Source organism: Vitis vinifera, chromosome 2 (genome assembly GCF_030704535.1).
Source record: "Vitis vinifera cultivar Pinot Noir 40024 chromosome 2, ASM3070453v1".
NCBI lineage: Eukaryota > Viridiplantae > Streptophyta > Magnoliopsida > Vitales > Vitaceae > Vitis > Vitis vinifera.
The window spans coordinates 8,541,725-8,563,738 of NC_081806.1; the positions used below are offsets into that span (position 1 = coordinate 8,541,725).

General features: G+C 35.8%; 2 protein-coding genes across 2 annotated transcripts; one reads left to right on the forward strand and one right to left on the reverse strand.

Moving 5' to 3' along the window:
* Positions 1-1,136: 1,136 nt before the first annotated feature.
* LOC100254109 (uncharacterized) lies at positions 1,137-17,839 on the reverse strand. The gene is made up of 7 exons (XM_002280716.5): positions 17,426-17,839; positions 16,599-16,731; positions 14,661-14,746; positions 14,485-14,563; positions 14,291-14,400; positions 12,294-12,358; positions 1,137-1,497 (listed from the first exon to the last, which is right to left on the reverse strand). The coding sequence occupies exons 1-7, from the start codon at positions 17,552-17,554 to the stop codon at positions 1,404-1,406; spliced, it is 696 nt and encodes a 231-aa protein (XP_002280752.1). The 5' UTR covers positions 17,555-17,839; the 3' UTR covers positions 1,137-1,403.
* Positions 17,840-18,511: 672 nt separating this feature from the next.
* LOC100259229 (glycine cleavage system H protein, mitochondrial) lies at positions 18,512-20,222 on the forward strand. The gene is made up of 4 exons (XM_002280671.3): positions 18,512-18,813; positions 18,916-19,004; positions 19,434-19,604; positions 19,904-20,222. Exons 1-4 carry the CDS (start codon positions 18,705-18,707, stop codon positions 20,030-20,032), a joined length of 498 nt encoding a protein of 165 aa, XP_002280707.1. The 5' UTR covers positions 18,512-18,704; the 3' UTR covers positions 20,033-20,222.
* Positions 20,223-22,014: the final 1,792 nt, after the last annotated feature.

The window sequence follows — 22,014 nt, forward strand, 5'->3', positions numbered from 1 at the left end:
GAACTTTAAAAGTCACACAGAGAAAAAATCATTCTTTTTTTCAGAAAAAAAAAAAGAAAGGAAATTCAGTCAATGCACAAAATGAAAGCCCCAAATGAAAAATTTGTCAACATACACTAAAACTTATAATGTCAAACTACAAATGCATGTGGTCAAATTCCGTAGGGTTATAAACCCTTATCCATGTCCTATCTTTATGGTTATAGGAAGAATGTGTGAGACATTTTATAGTCATAATTAAAAGTTCTTATTGAGAACCATCATAGTGTAATTATTATAGGTCAATTAGATTGCACTATAATTGATTTCCAACACCCTGTATAAACCATGGGGATGAAGAAATTTGGGGGAGGGGGTGGAACTTTCTGATGCCACTACCTTTATGTTTTGAACATCATTTCTCATATTCAAGTACTATGCCACTATTCTACATGGTGGCTTCTGGTTGCATACTTTGCCTGCCTAGTTGTATTTTAATTTTTGTTTCCACTTTGAGAGGAATATGCTTTAGACCCAACTTGGAAATTGTAATCCACCCACTATTCTGCATATAATCTTTAAAATTTTTTGTCACTTGAATATGCAGTCTTGGATCTGTTTCATGAGGAATTGAACAAAAGCAGAAAGGAGAAAAAAAAATGAACATGGGCATCTTCCTTGAAAATCCATTTTATGCTTAACTTACCATGGGAAACAAGATCCAATGGAGGGCCCCATCAATATACAGGAAACAGAAGGCCCGGCAACATACAAAAAACAGGACTTGAAGGTACTGCAGAACAGGGACAAAAGGAAGAATATGATCCTCCTGAAAAACATGATATACAAGAACATTTTTCAGTCATTTCCTTCCATCATTAGCACAATTTTTGTCCAGTAATGCTTGTATTGTCATATGCAATATGATAGCAGAGATTTCTTACCACCAGATAAGGAAAAGATAAGAGAAAAATCCAAACCAAAAGACAACAAAAATTGCCAAACTTTCATCTAGTACTGTCATGGTTGATCAATTCATGGCCAAGTACCTTCCACCAATAAGGCCCATTATGACATGTCCAAGCTCAAAAATCATGCTTCTGTTCTGAGAAGGTCAAAACCAAAGGAAATTTGTTTGCTTTTGAAATCAAGCTCTCTTCAACACAACAAACTCCATCCAGATTTTTGGATTTTCATTTGAATTAGTAAGCTCTCCTTTCACCCAATATTTCACACAAAACATTTCACTGAATATATGTACAAGTGGGGTGGAGAAGACCCTATAGAAAATGAAAGAAATTAGGAATCTGATAACATACTCAGCAGCCAAATGGTGCTTAAAGGAACAGATTGTATCTTTGTATGGCAGATTTCTGTGCACCTCGCCTGGTTATCTTACAACATGACTTCAACAATCAAGAGGCTCAAAACTGACCCGCTCTGATGTCTTGATCAAGACGATCTGCATTAAGTGTTCCAGGAAGTTCTCTGAAATCTTCATTGAAGATCGAATATGCACTGCAGATATTCAGGATATAACAAGAAATGAGTTACTCCTGGTGTTGTTCAACAATAGATATACCATGTGAAGTTTGAAGTGACCAACTCATACAAAAATGATCATACAAAAATCCTTGTGCACACCCTAGGAAGATAATATGGAAATGAAAAAACCCAAGGGGATAAAAACCACAGGTTAAAATCAGGGCCTTATTGACCACCTTGAAAAACTAAAAGAGTATCGATTTATCAGCATAAAATGGATTAAAGTAAAAGTAATGTAAACAAGTCACTCTTGAATGAACCAATGCATAAAAGGCAATTTCTATGCACAAACAAAGAGTAAAGAGGAGGGAAGGGGATGAAAGTAGGAATAACACCATCACTTGATGTCAAACTGTAAAGAACCCCAAATACGTCAGCACATAATGGGGAAGACAGTGATCAGTTCCCACTCTAACAACATTCCATCATCTTTCTTCCTTGCAAATTCCTTCCACAAAAAAGGCTGACATATACATTAGCCTGGTTGCTTTTTTCCCCTGAAAACTAATTTACGTAGAAAAATCAGTTTTATTCTGCTTATTATTGTCTGTATAATGTTAGCTGAATTAGTTAGGTTGCTATTTCCTTTCCTGTTTTTTAGCTAAGTTTGTTTTCTCTAGAATAAAGGAAGTCCAGCATATAAGGATGTGAGATATAATCCTTTAGCTTGATTAATTGAATTACTCAGGTTCTTTCCAGCAGTGTTTTATTGTTTCCTTGTGTTCATTTTTTGGTATCAAAGCAAGGTTAGGTAGCATTAAGTTGAGGGGAACAATGGTTAAAATGGCCATGACTGGAGCAAGCAGGGGCAATGGCTCTGAGGTTGCCTCAGGCACTTCTCAGTCAACCCCTACAATTGCCCTCACTGCTTTCTCTGAAAATACCTCTCTTCAGATCACGACTCATAAGCTAAATGGGAAAAATTTTCTTCAATGGTCTAAATCCGTTAAAATGGTGATTCATGGTAAAAGGGAGAATGGGCTATTTGGAAGATACCATCACTAAACCGAGCAGGATGATCCCTCGTTTTCAAACTGGGATGCGCAAAATTCCATGGTAATGGCATGACTGATCCATTCCATGGAAGACAAAATTGGAGACGCATATTTACTTTTTCCTATGGCTAAGGGAATTTGGGATGCAGTTACAACTAAAGATGAAAATATTGGTAATCATGGATATATCGGTACTTTGATTTTACGGATATATTGAAGATATATCGGCGGATATTTTGGAAAAAAATATTGATAAGCCTAAAATTGATCAAAATTTATAAAAATACAAGAAAAACTTCATAAAAATGTAATTAGAAGTATAATAGATATTTTAAAGTTGTTTTATTAAAGAATTTGATATATGTATAATATGATTTATCATATTTGATAATAATATTATATGCATCGATAAAAATATGAATTTTATAAGTGTACATTTATTATTAAATTATATCAAATATTATTTCATAATAATATTATGATATTTGATTATAATATGTCTAATTTAAAAATATGTATTAATATTAAAATTATGATCCATTTAATTCAATTGAATTAAATGATATAAAATAAATTATGATATATGTACAATTTTTTAATATTTAATTAATTTATTAATGATATTAAAAACACTATGAAGAAAATTATTATGATAATTTTTATATATTTGGTAATCAATAAAAAGAAATTTTTGTATTTAATTATAAAATAATTATAATTAATTTGCTCTTTAAAATTTTCTTTTAAAATTTTCTTTACATGATGACTTTGAATATATATTTTAAGTGCAATACATTTAACAAAGGGCAAGCTTGCCCTGGTGATCTGATGAGCTAAACCCAAAACTTTTTGTTTGGGGTTCGAATCCCTTCAACGACACAAAAAAGATGCATTTTTGAGAGAGTGCACTATAGTGGGTGCACTGTAGCTTACTGTAGCGGGAGCACTGTAGCGCGTTGACTGGCCGAAAAATCGCCGATTTTCTTCATTTTTGGCCCTTTTTTTCAATTATATTGGCGATTTATCACCTGATGCCGATATATCGACGATTTTTGCCGATTTTCAGCGATTTTTCTCTAGAAAATATCGTGTTGATGTCTCCCGATACACAATATATCGCCGATATATCCCGACATTTTCCTCTTTTTTTTTTTTTGATAGGCAAAAGCACAAAGATATATTAGAGAAAGGGAGCTTGAAAGGCAACCCAAAGCATACAGGGAGTATACAAGAGACACCTAAAACAAGCAACAAAAACACAAGCACTCACCGGCCCTCAACAAGAACCCAACCAATCCACAAAGTTAAATAAAGATAAAGGGCCTACAACTATAGAAGAATTAGCCCCGGATAAGAGATTACACACAAAAGAGTTTTTCAATCTTTGAGTCGACAAAACCTCGTTATCGAAGACTATTCTATTTCTTTCCTTCCAAACTGTCCAAAATAAACAGAGAGGAGCTGTCCGCTAAACCTTTCTATGATTCTTGTCCTTAAAAGAGACATACCAACTTAAAAGAGTGTCTTTTACCGAAAACGGCAACACCCAATTGACCCCAAAAAGAGAAAACACAAGATCCCACAAAATCTTCGTCTTAGAACAATGAACAAGGATATGATTTATTGATTCCTCTTCAGCGCAACACAAGCAACATCTATTGGCTAGAATCCAACCCCTCCTCTTGAGCTGATCTTGAGTAAGAACCTTTTCCCAAGAAGCTTCCCAAGCAAAAAAACTCACCTTTGAAGGAACATACGGACTCCAAATAATTTTGCCCGGAAACGAGACTGCACAACTATGATCAAGAGACTTGTAAAGAGATTTTACAGTGAAAATCTCATTTTTCGTCCCTTTCCACAGCATCCTATCCTCCCCATCAGCATCCAACCTCTTATCTTGAATGGACGATAGGAGTCTCTCCACCTCCTCCACCTCCCAATCGTTGAAAGGTCTAAGGAAAAGTGGAGTCCACCCTCCCACTTCCCCCATTGGGTCCCAATAGTCCGCAACCCACGCATCTTTAGAACCCGCTAAATCAAACAAGGAAGGAAAAGCCTCACAAAGGGGGGTGTTCCTGCACCAAATGTCTTTCCTCCTTGGTTACAACAACATACTCAGATTTGGAAAATTCCTCTTAGATGTTCAAACTACGAAATAGAACAAGAGGTTACCCAATATTTTAACAACTTTTGACAAAATTATGGTAGGAGCTAGATCTTTTTTCAACATTGCAATTGGAAAGATCTATGACCTTATGTATAGGAAAATGGCAGATAAAGATAGGATCTATGATTTTCTCGCTGGACTCAAGAAAGATTTGGATGAAGGACAGGGCCAAAGCCACTACCACAAATTGAAGAAGTTTTTTCTGAAGTTCGCTGAGAAGAGTATCGAAAGAAGGTGATGCTTGGATACTCATCTTCTCCACTAAGCAAAAATTCTGCCTTCGTGGTGAGAGTTTCTGACTCACATGGAAACCAAACTGGCCAACTCTGGTGTGACCATTGCCAGAAACCACATCATACTAAAGAGAATTGCTGGAAATTGCATGGAAAACCAGCAAATTGGACCCCAAGTAGAGCTAGAGGACAAGATGCCATAGGACTCCAACTTGTGCATGAACCCGAGGCAGAGAAAACTAATCCTGGAATGACAATGACACTCTCTAAAGAGCAAATGGAGCAACTCTGCAAATACCTCTCTGTGCAACAATTCACTGCTGGTTCCCAAATAGTTCAGAAAGGTGTAACTCTGACTGCTTTCAGTGGTATGATAGGAAAAGGAGAACCATGGATTATTGACTCCTAGGCTACAGATCACATGACCAGATGCAAAAAGCTCTTCACTTCATATGTTCCTAGCCTAGGGAACCACAGAGTTGAGATTGCCAATGGGTCCCTATTCGGTGGTTGTGGGAATCAGCACTATTGAAATAAGTCATATCATAACAATGAAAGCAATTTTACATGTCCCTAAATTATCATGAAATCTTCTTTCTATAAGTAAAATTATGAAAGATTTAAATTGCGTGGTTAATTTTTCTCCTTCCATCTATGTGTTTCAGGACCAGATTTTGGGGAGGACGATTGATAGTGCTAAGGAATTCGAAGGGTTATACTACTTCAAGAAGACATTTCCGTGTGTAGTCAAGTTCAAACCGCTGTGTGCAATTCTTCCCCAAGAGAACAAGAAATAATAAGGTTAGATCGTCAATTAGGACATCCAAGTTTTTAGTATAAAGTATTTGTTTCCACTGTTGTTTCGAACTCATGATTCCTTTCAATGTGAAAATTGCCAGTTAGCAAAACACAAACGTGTTTCTTTTCCTAGTATTTCATATCGTGCTTTTGAACCATTCATGCTAATCTATAGTGACATCTGGGGTCCCTCTCGTATTCAAAGTCTCACAAATAAAAGGTGGTTTATGACATTATAAATGATCATACATGTGTCTATTGGGTATATCTTCTAAAAGAAAAATCTAAAACGTCACAAGTTTTTCAAAAATTTCAGTCTATGATTAGAACTCGGTATAATAAGCATATTTGAGTTTTTTGCACGGATAATTGAATTGAATACTTCAACACAGTGTTAGGTGAATTTTTTTATTGAAAGTGAGATGATTCATCAAAGTTCTTGTGTCAATACTCCACAGCAAAATGAGATTTCTAAAAGAAAAAATCGTCATGTATTAGAGATGGCTCAGGTGTTAGTGTTTACTACAAATGTTTCAAAATATTTTTGGGCGGATGCTATTTTAACTACTTGGTATTTGATTAATCAGATGCGAAATCATGTTTTAAATTATCAAACCCCATTAAATCGTCTTCTTGAGTCTTATCCAAAATCACATGCGTTTTCTACCCTGGATTTGGAAACTTTCGGTTGTTTTGCATTTGTTCATAATCATGATCAAAATCGTAGCAAACTAGGTCCTCGTTCTCCTAAATGTATTTTCTTAGGATATTCAGCCACTTAGAAAGGGTATAAGTATTATTCTTCTGAGAAAAGAAAATATTTCACTCCTATGGATGTTATGTTTCTTGAAGATCAGCCATTTTGTTCAAAAAAATCTGTTTAGGAGGAGAGTGTGTGTGAAGATATTTTTTGGGAAACAAATCCTGACAATTTAAAGTCAAATCTAAAACTGTGGGAATATTTTTGGAATATTTCTCCTGATTTCTTTCTTTCTGCTGCACCTAATCCAGAAAAAATTTCACTTCCCACAGTTCAAAATTTGAATTTTGTAGAGTCTCCACATTTGGTGCTAAATCTGAATCCTTCAAATCCTCCAAATCCTCCATCAGATTTTTCAGAGCCAAGATTCACACCTAATCTAGTAGCAATTCAAATTCCAAATCTTCCTCTAGAAATAAATTTGAATTCCTCATCAAATCCACCTGATATTGCTGCTCCACCAAATCCGTCCCAGCCTTCCCAGAATCCAATTAAAAAAAATCCTCTTCCTTGGGGCTGAATCTCCACCGAATTTTGATCAGCCGAATCTCTTTCCATTTAACTTGGCAAATTTAAATTCCTTTACTCCATAGAAAATTCCTCAGCCTATATCCAAGAAGATAAAAAATCCTGATCCTCAAAACAAGGAGCTATCTGAAACAGGGGGGATTTTATTTTGCACACACAACCAGAGCTGCTGACCTATGCACAGAAAAAGAATTCAAAGGAGGAAAATCTGGAAAAAAAACCCACTGTCAAGAATCTGACGCGGAACCTGGTTTGAACATAAAGAAGTGTGATTTGGACATTCCTGTAACCATGAGAAAAGGAACCAGAAGATGCACAAAACATCCCATTTCAATTTTTTTTTTTTTTTGATAAATAAGCACAGAGTATATTAGAAGAGGCAAAGAAGCCAAGAAGCATACAGGGGGTATACAAGGCAACAAGGCCTCACAACAAAAACAAAAAAAAGAGCAAGGAAACCCTTACCACCCCTTACCTAGCAGCTAACCACTCCAAGAAGCCTAGGATGGAAAGCGGCTCCCCAACAATATACATTCTAGCCCAGCACCATAAATTACATATAAAGGAGTTTTTAAGCTTCTGGATTGCTAACATACCCCCTCTAAAGGCTAGCCTATTTCTCTCCTTCCAAACTGTCCAAAAAATGTACAACGGAATAGACTTCCAAATCTTTTTCCTTTTCTTCCCCACAAAAAGGCCCCTCCAGCTCAGTAAGACCTTCTTTACAGTTTCTGGAAAAACCCAATGTACACCAAACAAAGCTAGGACAAGATCCCACAGAACCTTGACCACTATACAGTGTATTAGCAAATGATCTACAGATTCCTCTTCGCTACTGCACAAAAAACAGCAATTAGGGAGCTGTCACCCTCTTCTCTGAAGCCTATCTAGAGTGAGCACCTTCCCCCAAGTGGCCTCCCAAGCAAAAAAAGCTAATTTAGTTGGAACACTTTCCACCCAAATACTGTTTTTTGGGAAATCGGATGCCAAAGGATTGGCCAAAAGGCTGTACACTGCCTTGGCTCTAAAGTGACCGTTTCTTTCTCCCTTCCAAAGAACAGAATCTTCCTCCAAAGAAGTTTTGCTGCCCCTTAAATCATGCAGCAAATTACCTAGCATATCCAATTCCCAATCATTAAAATCCCTGATAAACCTTAAATTCCATCCTCTTTGGCCACAATTCTGGTCCCACATCTCCTCCACCGTAGCATTCCTCTGGACAGCCATGGCATAAAGGTGGGGGAATCTTTGGGACAGCACCGGACAGCCACACCACTGATCAGACCAGAATCTGATTTTATTGCCCTTTCCAGCTAAGAACGTCATGTTCTCCCAGCACCAAGCACTTTCCTTCAGGATCTCCTTCCAAACCCCTACTCCAAACACCCCATAACTCTTCTTTGTCCTCCACCCAAGGCCCTCTTGCCCATATTTAGCCAAAAGCACCTGCTTCCAAAGATTTTCCTTGTCACAAGCAAATCTCCAAATCCATTTACCAAGGAGGACTTTATTCAGGATGGCTAGCTTCCTTACACCTAGCCCCCCTTTCTCCTTATCAGCACAAACCACCTCCCACTTCACTAAGTGGACTTTCCTTTCCTGATTTCCCCCTCCCCAAAGAAAGTCTCTTTGTAATTTTTCTAACCTCTTTGCAACTAACTTGGGCAAACGGAAAAGGGACATTTGGTACATTGGCATGCTAGCCAACGTACTCTTTATAAGAGTGATTCTCCCACCTTTAGAGATATACTGGCGCTTCCAAAGCGCAAGTCTCCTCCTCATTCTCTCTTCCACCCCATCCCAAACGGAAGAAGCCTTGTTAGGAGCCCCAAGGGGCAGCCCCAAATAGACAGTAGGTGAGGAACCCACTCGGCACCCTAGCTCCGCTGCCATCATCTCAACCTCTTCCACCTCTCCAACTGGGATAACTTCACTTTTGGCCAAGTTGATCCTTAACCCTGACGCGGCTTCAAACCAGAACAAAATCCAACTCAAGTGCAATAAGTGTTCTTTTTTTGCCTCGCAGAACACGACTGTATCATCAGCGAACAATAGATGGGAGATATTCACCGTCGGTCTTCTACCTCCCCCTATACTACACCCACAGAGAAAGCCCCCTACAACAGCCCTCCTAATCAGAGCACTCAGGACTTCCATCCCCATGACAAAAAGATAGGGGGAAAGAGGGTCTCCTTGGCGCAGCCCCTTAGAACTTGGAAAGAAACTAGCTGGCACACCATTTACCAGGATTGAATGTTTGGATGTGGAAATACAGCTCCATATCCACCCCAACCACTTTGAACCAAATCCCATTTTTTGCATGACCTTCATCAGAAACTGCCAATTAATACTGTCATACGCTTTCTCCACATCCAATTTGCAAATGAGACCTTTCTCTTTCCTTTTCTGCCAAGCATCTATCACCTCGTTCGCAATTAGAGAGGCATCAAGAATCTGCCTACCCATTACAAAGGCATTCTGATCTGACGATACCATTTTTCCTAACACTTTCTTAAGCCTATTAGCCAAAACCTTGGCCAATAACTTATAGATCCCCCCCAATAGGCTGATGGGTCTAAAATCCCCAAGGTCCTCAGCCCCCCCTTTCTTGGGAATTAAAACCAGGAACATATTATTGAGGCTCTTAAGGAACGAGCTTTGCTCGTGAAATTCCTTAAATATATCCAAAACCTCCTCTTTCACAAACTCCCAGCATTTTTGCCAAAACGCCATGGTGAAACCATCCGGTCCTGGGGCTTTGTCACCATTCATCTCCATTAGTGCAGAATGGACTTCTTCCTCAGAAAAAGGCAGCTCCAAAAACTCTGCCTCTTGCTAGCTAATTTGATCTAATTGCAAGCCTCCTATGTCTGCCTTCCAATCCAAGTTCTCTGAAAGCAATTGTTGATAGACATTCACTACCCCTACCCTCACTTCTTGCTCCTCTGATAACCACACCCCATTTATCTTGATTCTGTCCATACAATTCCTTCTACGATGGGCAGAAGCCATGCGATGAAAGAAACTCGTGTTTCTGTCCCCTTCCTTTAACCATAGCTCCCTAGACAACTGTCTCCAATGGGTTTCTTCCAAGGAGACCCACTTAGCATAATTCTCCTTAGCACCCTTTTTAGCTTCTGTTTCCTCCTCAGTCAAACTCCTCTCACTTTCCACCAGATCCCAGTATTCCACTTGATGTAAAGCTACAGCTTTGTTGCTTTCTAGATTTCCAAACACATTCCTGTTCCAATCTTTCAGAATTTGTTTCATCTCCTTCAATTTTGCAGCCTATTTAAAACTGGCACTGCCCCTGACCTCAATTCCCTGCCACCAATTTCGAATAAGATCTTTGAACCCCTCAACTCTCAGCCACATATTTTCGACCTATTGAATGGAGAAATACCAAAAAACATACAAGAAGCATGGAGAGATTTAAAGTGGAGGAAAGCTGTAGTGAAAGAGATGCAGGTCCTCGAAAAAAAAATAAAACATGGGAAATTTTGCAGAAACCAAGGGAGAAAATGCTAGTAGGTTGTAAGTGGGTCTTTATGGTGAAGTGTAGAGCTGATAGATCAATTGAGCGCTACAAAGTGAGATTCGTTGCAAAGGGATATAAACAAACTTATGGTATTAATTACCAAGAGACGTTTGCTCCTATTGCAAAGATAAATACCGTCCAGGTTCTATTAGCACTTGCAGTGAATTTGGAATGGCCCCTACAACAGTTGGATGTAAAAAATGCATTCCTAAATGAGAACTTGGAAGAAGAAGTTTATTTGGACTTACTGTCGAGTTTCGATAAGGAAAAGGAAGATGGCAAGGTAGCTTGGTTTGATCACTTTACCAAAGCTCTTCGCCACCAGGAATACAACTAAGCTCAGTCAAATCATACTTTGGTTTACAGGCATAGAGGTGAGAAAGTTACAATTCCTATTGTCTATGTTGATGATATAATTTTGACTAGAGATGACAGATATGAGATGGAAGGAATAAAGAAAAAACTTGCAGTTGAGTTCGAGATGAAAGACTTGGGACTCTAAGATATTTTGTTGGAGTGGAAGTTGCGAGGAGCAAGCAAGTGATTTCAATGTCTCAAAGGAAGCCTGTATTGGACTTGTTGAATGAAATTGGCATGTTGGGGTGTAAACCAGTAGACACGCTAGTGGACCCAAATTTAAAGCTAAGAGAGCAATCCAATGAAAGCCCAGTGAACAAAGGAAGCAGCAACTTACCTATTTATCTCATATGAGGCCAGATATTGCCTTTGCAGTAAGTTGTGTTAGTCAATTTATGCATTCGTTATCTGAGGAGCATATGGAAGATGTTTATCAAATCCTAAAGTATTTGAGGGGGAAACCCTGGAAGAGGTCTCTTTTCTGGCAAATCCGAAGATAGGGGTATAGAAGTATTCACTAATGCAAACTGGGTTGGGTATGTAAATGATAGAAGATCAACCTCAGACAATTGTAGACTTGTCTAAGGAAATTTGGTGATTTGGAGGAGCAAGAAGCAAACAATGGTAGTGAGAAGTAGTGTTGAAGCTGAATTTAGAGCCATTGCCCATGGAATTAGCGAATTACTATGGCTAAAGTTACTACTAGAAGAGCTGCAAGCAAAAGTAAAACTTCCATTAAAAATTTATAGTGACTACAAGGTTGGCATTAGTATTGCACACAATCCGGTTCGTCATGATAGGACGAAGCATGTGGAAGTAGGCCGATACTTTATCAAAGATCAGATTGAAGAGAGAATGATCTGCATGTCTTATGTCCCAACAACTGAGCAAGCTGTGGATATTCTTACAAAAGGGCTACCCAGACCTTGTTTGAGAAACTGATTGACAAACTAGGAATGTTTAACTTGTATAGTCCAACTTGAGGGGGAGTGTAGAAAAATCAGTTTTATTCTGCTTATTATTGACTGTATAATATTACCTGAATTAGTTAGATTGTTATTTCATTTCCTATTTTTTAGCTAAGTTTGTTTTCCCTAGAATAAAGGAAGTCCAGCATATAAGGATGTGAGATGTAATCATATAGCTTAATTAATTGAATTACTCTGAGTTCTTTCCAACAATGTTTTATTGTTTCCTTCCTTATGTTCATCTTTTAATTTATTTAGAGTTCTATGCACTACATAAAATTAACGTTTTCTCCTAAAAAATATTCAGGATAACAAATTGACACATTGTGTATGGGTGGAAACATGAAGTCATAAGATGTGTTCATTACTTTAACACATAGTATAACATTGCTAATTGATTTGAAAGTAAGTCATTTATCAGTTACCTGATGTCACCATGTTTCCGCTGTCCCAGATTCACAAAAATGATGCAAAAGCCTGTTCCTAGTATCTGAATCCAAATCAATAACAGGAAATAAATAATATGAGATTCCTTCTCACAAAGCCATAAAAGCTTCAATTTGAAGTAAATGCAGAAAGTAACATCTGTACTCTCATTATGCACAGGGAGAAGCACCAGTTTTCAGTTTGTCATTAATTTTTCTATAAGCAAATAGAATAAATAATAAAACACACCAAAGATCTATGGACAATGCTGATGCCAAAGTAGAAAAAAAAAATGCATTTCTTTCAGCTAGTTCAGTCTCTTATAGACAAGATTTTTCCCAGCAACTAGAAATAATATTAGATTAGTCATACACATCAAAAGTTATGTGAGCTGCAAATATGATAAACTTGAGATCAGCTTTGCTTAATAAAGTAATCAATCGTAGCACAAAATTCCTACTAGAAAATGACTCTAATAGAAACAAAAATGAAAAAAAAAGGTTAAGTTCTCATTTGGCTACACTTCAGCTTTGTTTGGGACGTGTTTTTTAAAATAGTTTTCAATAACAATTTTTGAAACTGACCGTTAATGTTTTGTAAAATAAAAGTCTATTTAGGAATCTAAAATTTCCTTAACCTGTTTTTTCTATATTTTTAAATATGTTTTAAATATAATGTTTTATTTTTAATCATTTCCTATATTTGTATAATTATTTTTTAAAATAACCATTATAAAACAAGTGAAATCAATTGAAAACAACAAAAAGATGTTCTTTGAAAACACTATGTTCCTTATTTTTAAGAACAAAAAATTGTTTTTTGTTCTTTGGTTACCAAACTTATTTTCTTGTGGATAATAGAAAAACTATTTTAAAAAATAGTTACCAAAACAAAGCCTTCCTATTTTTTGTTTTATATAAAATATATAAATCTTATATAATAAATGTGGACTTACCTTATATCCTTAAAAGTTAATTTTAAAATTTGAGATGTTAAAAAAATTTTAATACCTTAATTTTTTCTCAATTTTTTTAAAACAACTCTTAAAATTCATTATCTTTTTAAGGTAAGTCTTAAAGAGTTCTTGCATTTTATATTGAAGTTAATATCATTTTTTGCTTTTTAAAAGAGAAAAACAAGAAGTGTATTCAAACAACATCTAAGTTATTCCTTTGTTTATTTTTATTTCATTTCTAGTCAATCTCATTCATTTGCTATTGGAGGAAATGAGAGCCAAACAGGTCACCATAAGTCAAAAAAAATCCTCTTTATCTATGTTGACTTCACTATTGTAAATAATTTCACAAAATAAAATCATTTAAGGAAAACGATATCTGTCATCAGAAATCTATGTTGACTTCACTATTGTAAATAATTTCACAAAATAAAATCATTTAAGGAAAACGATATCTGTCATCAGAAATGATAAGAAAAAATCTTAATGGTGGCATTTGTGGTAACCCTCAAATTGATCTTATACCATCAGTTAGGTAAATGATGATAGCTCTATTTTCTTTGATGGAGTCATTCTAGATGACAGATGGAACTTTCAACTGCTCTCTGGAGTAAAAGGAATTGAGCATTTGATTAATTTATCTAAATTTTATATACTGATTGCCCAACTTGGATGAGGAAGGTCAACAATGATAGTTCATATATGTAGGAGCACATATACTTATAAATATAGCTATTTATATTTTCTAGGGGATCAGATAAATATACTATTTCTATCACTCTCTAATCATAGTTCTTTCATTTAAAGGCATATTCCTTCTCTATTGGAACAAGACAGTAATAATATCCTGATGTGACCACCATAATGTGCACAATGAAAAAGGTAAAAAAAAACTAACTCTTTTATATGTTTTAGAAGTACCCAATATGCACACCAGAGTGCCATGTCTGATGTAAACATGATATGATGGCTCCTCCATGAAAGTGTTTACTACACAGGTGTTTACAGAAAAAGCAAATCTAAAGGCGTTAGTAAACTCACATATAGAGGTCCCAAATCCCATCTATGGGCAACAGGTGCCAAGATAAACCATGTAACAATAAGAACCCACATCTTTAAACTGAGAGAGAAAATTGCCATCAAAATGATATCTGTCATGGACAGTAAAGAAAAGGTTGATTAGCATATTGTTTTTCCTTGGAAGCACAACATTTATTATTCAGATAAATACTTACCAGGAAGCTTCAGCTTATCATGTAGAAAACAGAAAAGCTTCCTCTTCCACCTACTTGTTGATTGTGGAAGCTGAAATTTCTAAGAAATAATAATAAAAAAAAGGTGAGAAACCGTGTTAAAATAATCAAGATGTTGTGCTAGGTCTGTTAAATGGAGCAACTTATTCAATTCTAACCAGATTGTCGTCATCATCCTCATCTTCAAATCCATCCCGAACCTGCTTAGGCGGTGGCTTTGGTTTGACAGCTACAATCAGGGAATCTAGCAAAGAAACAAAAAAAAAATGCATATACATTAAAAAAGAAAAGAAAAGAAAGAAAACCAAATGAGCCCAAGGCAAATAAATTGAAGGAGCAACATTAGAATCCGCACCCTCTCTTTTGATGGATAAAAAATTTATTGACTGAACAGTGGGATACAAAACGGCTTGAACACCACACCAAGAGGGATTGGTTTGGGCCAAGCTCAAAGCTAAGGCAGCCTACTCATATGACTTAACCATTGTTATTCATATTGCCATAGCTATTACACTGTGAGTCTGGCTTAAATACCCCATATTCCCTTCTCCAAACCTTGTCCACCCTCCTCTCATCTTCCAATTTCAACGTCTCCTTCCCCAACACTCTACTTATTCCACCCAACCCCTCTATTCTTCTTCAAGTTCACCTCCTTTACCTAACATAGTGTCTCTGTCTGCTGCTTGCCCCACTTCCCCAACAAGATGGAAATAGTGACAGCAATAACAAATGAAGGATCTAATTTCAGCATCTTTACCCTCCAATATGAGCACAATTCCTGGCTGACTTATCAAATGAAAGGGAAATCTATCTTCGTAATTTCTAATCTTCCATGGCCTTTTGCCAATGTACTGTTCTTGGATGATTGAGGAGGAAGAGACACCAAAAAGGAAATATAAATAAATAAATAAAGGATTAAGAGATGGGGGATAACATTAGAAAAAGTTGCATGGGGATGGAGGTAGATCCATATTTTTCAAACAAAAAGTGGCCTTCTGCACTTTTTTTTTTTTTAATCAGTATAAACATGTCTTCAGAAAAAAATGTTCATCTCTCTTTTCAGAGTGACATGACCATTTAAGTCTCCCCCAATAAAAACTTTTTGGAGAAAATGTAGAAAGCCCCTAAACAATTGCTCAATTATAAAACCTACATGCTATCCTTGCATCTGAAACCCCTATGAAGTAAAATCTTATATCAGAAGAAATCGACTATTAGAACTTGATCATCAGCTGTTAACAAAAATGCGTTGTGGGCAAGACTTCCCTTTGGCATGCATTTACGTTGGTATAATTACAATGAGCTATATGGGAATCGCAAGCATGATGTTCTATTCAGGCTACTGTCTGTCCTGAATCCAAATTACCACCATCTCCCAAAATGTGGTAGTTGCCACTATTTGCACCTGGTAGTTGGTACCATGCAAGACACCACTTCTGCCTCCAAAAACCATCACAAATACCATTGCCATCATGCTCTGGAGAGACCATACGCACCCACTCCTCTCCCTCTAACCTTATTGTACCCCTTCCCTCCCATTCCCTCTCTCTCCCCACCATGAACTATAAACATTTTATTAAAAAGTTGTATATTAGAAATACCTAATGGATACAAGAATAAAATAAGTTAGCAAATAGGCATCATAGAAATACATATAATATACTTACAACATTCTTTAAGAATTTGAAATAATTATTTGAAATGAGAGAGAATTCTTTAGTAAACTAAATCAATTCTAAATAAAGAAACTTTGTTTCTACTTCTTATACGTATGAAATCTTGCAGCTCATTCAAAGTAGCTTGCCTGCCTAAACTTATGTAACTCGTCTCACTATATCATATTGAATGTTGCATGAACTAACATTTTCAGCAAATTATTACATTTTTCTCAAATTTTCAGGACTTCCTCTAATTCTGCCAAAACTTCAAAATGCATTACATTGACACAATTCTTTGAGATTTAAGACAAGTATCCCATTCCATAAAAAGTAACAAAAAAAAAAAAAAAAGGAAGAAAATGTTGATTATATAACAGAAAGTTGAAACAGAAATAGAACAATAAACAAAGAAACTAATGACTCAAATTCAGATATTACCTCCATCATTGAGTTGAAGGGAAACATCATCTCCATCTTTTGTGTCATGCAATACATTCCCTCGCAAAATAAGCCTCAAATTCTCAATCGGTAAGTGACCATTGCTGGCAACCAATTTTCTCAAATCATGCACCTAATGATATAAAAATCAACACTAGCATATCAAAAAATCTTACAATGACAAATATCACAGCACCTCGCAACACAAATTTTTCATACATAACATTTTCCAACACTCCTTTTGAATCAAGGAAAAAGGGAAAAAAATAGAGAAATTAATTTCTAGCGATCCCTCCCTCCAGTCCCCTTTTTTTTCTTTTAAATTTTAGACAAATAATCAAAATCTCATAAAATTTCAAAATCAACTTTCCCTATACATATTTTTTTTTCATTTTCCTCCACTTTTCCTTTCAATTCCTTTTCCCTTTCTCTCATCCTCCCCCTCACACTTCCCATGATGCAAACCCAAATCCAGCCCATACATGTTCAGACAACAAAAAGAAAAGCGGAAAAAACGAAAGAAAGAAAACCAGCATTTCAAATAAAAAGTTTTATTCAAGCATTTGTCAATGACCCATCAAAGAGAATCGATTCAATTTTGGCTGCACCCACAATTTGCCTCTACCTCGGTGAAAACCCCAAATAAAGGGTTTCCAAACAGAACCCTCATGCCTTCATAATTCTTCGACAACCTCCTCATATTATGTAATCTAATTGTGATGTGGATTTTGATTATGCAAAGATGAACCAATAGCAATGTAAAATTACAAGAACAACAACAAAAAAGACCATAGAAAAAAAAGCAGAGAAACAGGGTTGCGAATTACAGTGATGGGAGAGGGCACGCGGAGACGAAAGGGAGGAGAAGGGCCTATGGTTTTCAGAGTTATATCTACCATCTTCTCCTCCTCCTCTTCTCCTTCCCCATTAACACAGCTGCTGCTCTGATTCATCATCTTTACGGTTTTTCGGGTTTGAATGAGCCCCAAACTATTCCCAGAAATATACCCTCCATTTTAAAAATATTGAAATGGAATAATTGGCCCCATCCTTTTCTCTCTCTCTCTCTCTCTTTTTTTTTTTTTTTGGTGCCAAGAATCGATGATTTTTCGCTCCTTCTTTCATGTTTGGAATTCCAATATTTGAAATACCACTTCGTGATTTTTGTCAAAATTTTCAACCATGGATGGACAACAAAATCTAGCTAGAACTTTGTACCCACAAATTCATGTTCTATGAAATTAAAACAGTGAAAAATAAAATAAAATTTATATTTATAAAAATGTAAATTTAATCTTTTGTTTAAATTTTAAATAAATTTAAATTACTTTATTCAAAATTAGAGAAAAAAAAAATTTCAAATTACTAGCACTATTTTCAAGTCACACTGCAGGTGTTGCTGTGATATTATCCTCATGTTGTTCACATATATGCATTGGCCCTCAAAAAGCCCCTCAAAAAGCCAGAAAAATCCAGACCAATTAGATTGGGCAAACCAATGCAAGGTCTGCGTCAACTCTCTTTCATGACCTTTCTCTTTAGTCTTCTCTGTAGATTTCAAACACAGCCCCTCCTTGGAGATAGAAAATCAATGCACATTTGTAACTGTTTTTCAAAAACAGTTATCTGTTGTTGAAAATAAAAAGGCCATTTTTCATATTTTAAAATACATGATTTGTGTTTTTTTTTTTTTTTGAAAAAATATAGTTTTTAGGAACTTGTTATAAAAGTATGGTGTTTTTTGAGAATATATTTAGTTGGACGGTTTTAAAAATAGTTAGATATATTAAGAACGATCGAAAAAATATTTTTAAGAAATATTTAGAAATAGAGAAAGGACATTTTTAATTTTTCTCCATCAGTAGTTTAATAAGATATTATCACATAGTAATAATTCAGAAAAGGCAAGAAGGGAATATAGAGCATAGAAGTAGAGGGTCTTTGAATATTTGGTCTTAGGATGAGGCTTTCAGTGGCCACCATTCATCAAAGATAAAACAGAAGACACATAAAGAGAGAGGAGCCACCACCTCCTCTCCTTAGTGATTTGAGGCTTTGAGCCAACCAAAGACACAGGAAGAGAGAAGGCAAAATAAAGAAGATAACATGGCACTGAGAATGTGGGCTTCTTCTACTGCTAATGCTCTGAGAGTCTCTTGTGCCTCCAAAGCTCATGTGTCTCCTGCATTTTCTCTCTCAAGATGCTTTTCCTCTGGTACCCTTCTCTTCAAATTTAATGGGTCTTTGCCCTACCTCCAAATTGTTTTCTGACCCAGTTGGGGGCTTCTGTTTGAATCTTTTTTTTTTTTTTTGGCAGTTTTGGATGGATTGAAGTATGCAACTTCACATGAATGGGTGAAGCATGAAGGCTCAGTGGCAACAATTGGTATCACTGATCATGCTCAGGTTATTCCTTGCTTTATGTCCATATATTAAGGGATTGTCACGAGTGGGAATAGTGCTGTTTACATGTAAATTCATTTTCAAACTTTAAAATAAATGAGGAACCCATCTTCTTAAAACATCACAGAATTTCAGAATGAAATGTTTTGACCTCATGTTTGATGATGGAGTCAGGCCTGCAATACAATACATAATTTCCCTTATCCACCAGTTTAAACAGAACTCTTCTGAATCACCCAGTTTACACAAAAGTCTTTTCAAGTAATGAAAAATGAGTTACAGCATAAAAACAATAATGATTGCAGAAAACAAAGACTGATTATGCTGTTTCTGAAAATTATTCATGGCAACTTTCCTGGCTAAATGACAAACACTTGATGGATTATTTTCGACTGGTCTTTTTTATTAGTGTAAGTGTGAAAATTGTTGTAGGACCACCTAGGAGAAGTAGTGTTTGTGGAGATACCAGAGCCTGGTGGTTCAGTTTCAAAAGGAAACGGCTTTGGAGCTGTGGAAAGTGTGAAAGCAACCAGTGATGTCAATTCCCCAATCTCTGGCGAGGTTGTTGAGGTCAACTCTAAGCTTAGTGAAGCGCCTGGTTTGGTAATTCTCTTCACAACCCCTGTTATTTTTTCATTATGTACTTCCATTTGGTTGCTGAGAAAATAAAGGGAAGAAAACCATCCTAGCACCAAAGTAACAGGATATCAATAATTAGGAGAATAATTTTGCTTGATGGAAGTTCTAAGAAGGTAAAAGTAGAATCTTCCTTTTTTATTTTTTCTTTTTTCTCAATATTCTTGTAAGTCAAATGAGATTCTGTTTTCCTGTCTTCTCAACAAGCAAGGAAGCATTATTTTTCCTTTTTTCGGATCCTAATGTTGATGCATTGTGTGATGAAGATCAATTCAAGCCCATATGAAGATGGATGGATGATCAAGGTGAAGCCTAGTAATCCATCAGAGTTGGAATCCTTGATGGGTCCAAAGGAATATACGAAATTCTGTGAGGAAGAAGATGCTGCCCATTAGAATTTTTCATATGTTTTTTGTGTATGCTTTTCTTGAACCGACTTACCTTGAGCTGTTAAAGGTCAATATCTTCAGAACTGCAGGCTCCAACTATGTGAAGACTGCTATCTTTTCTTTCTTTATTGTTCTTCAACCTTTTTGTATTTCTGCATCTTCATGTAATTTAGAACCATTCCTCCTTTCTATCTCACCTCATCTACTGTTCTTCATTCAACTGATTTCTAAATTCTTCAGGAATTTATGGCAAGTTCTAGTAGGTTTAGGTGCCATCTAGGTATTTTGGACATGATCATCACAATAATACCAAAAAAGAAAAAAGAAAAACACTCACTGCTATTCAGGAGAAAATAAGAAGGAAAATGTGTATGCAGACAATATGAGCAAATAGAGAAAAATGATTCATTTCACTCACATCCCATCTAGAAGGACTACGTTCTTTGGGGGGTTCGGGTAATGTTCTTGATCCATCACTTTGCTACAGTATAACCTTGAAACCAAAGACATTCTCTTGATGTATCAATATCATAATACACGAGTAGTGAAGGAAATAATTATAAGTAGATGATCCAAGTGACTTACGGCTGATATCAACATTGGTTTTTGCCTCCTGGAAAGTTGAAGTGATCTCATTCCATGTATGAAACATTGGATCATAAATAGGATTGTTCTAGGATTATGTATACTATATGAGCTGACTTAGGTTCATTTTAATACCATCATTTTAGACGATGAATATTTTTTCTGTAATAGTTCTATTATATATGATGGCTGAATATACTGTAATAAGATTTCATCTCCCAATTAGTATACACATACCTTGGAGAGATAATCTGAGCAAACATTAGCACGAACGGTTGAAATATAAACTAAACCCAAAATCAACAGCCATCTTAGCTTCAATCCCATATCCAGAGTTTTCGTTCTCAAAAGAGAATGATCAATCTCCAGGAACTGGATTTCTGAGATCAAACAACCCTGGAGACAGAACACAACTTGTTTTTCAACAAGAGAGGCCTATACTAGTAGAGAAAAAAGGGTAAAAAAAAGGTCCCCTGTTTTTTAGGTCTCTGATCTGGAGATGGGACCTACAACATTATGCAATACCTAACTGAGGGCCAATACAAGTGATAGTGCTCATTTATGCAAATCACCAAAAGGGTTTGGAGATCCAACATGTTCTCAGCATATCAAACCTAAATTCTTCACTACCACTTTCTATATGCTTTTTGAACTAAAATAGAAATGGTGGAAATCCAACAAGACACAAAATGATGGCAACAACTTCTCAAATATGCTCCCATTCCAATTCCAACTTCACAATCCAAAAAGAGAACACAAGAAGTAAGATACAGTATAGGTCTAAGGCTTCAGTCCACACACTCGGAATATGTTAAACAGCAGAGGAAATTTCTGTGCTGAATTCCATGACAATCAGAAAATCATGTCAAAATAAACATTGAGGATGAGACTTCTATCATACGGCATGCTATACCATCAAGTAATGTATAACCATCAGTGATTTTCCTTGGAAGATTGAATAGTCTTATAGTGTTTGTTTTTTTACTTAATTCTAAATAAAACTTTAATGCTTAATAGTGTTAAATATTATGTTATTTGTTTTTGTAGTATTTTATTTCTATTAAGTATTAAAAAGTAAAAAAACCAATATGTTATTTTTTTTATTTAGAAAAAATTATATATTTTGGATTTTTCTATTTAGTAAAAAGTTTATAATAAGTCATAAAAAAGTAAAAAAACAAACAACCTAAATTCTGAAAATAAATTACTTTCACTAAAAAGTTAAAAAAACAAACACTACCTTAATATATAAACTTGACTTATTCTACATGTTTTCCTTTTAAAAATGTGTTATATGTTCCGTAATCAGCTGCAATTTTTCAAATGTTTCTTCGAGAACGAAAATTTTCTTTTCTTTTCTTCCGTTTTCCTCTGCCTTGCCTTGCTAGTTATCAATTGGAAGC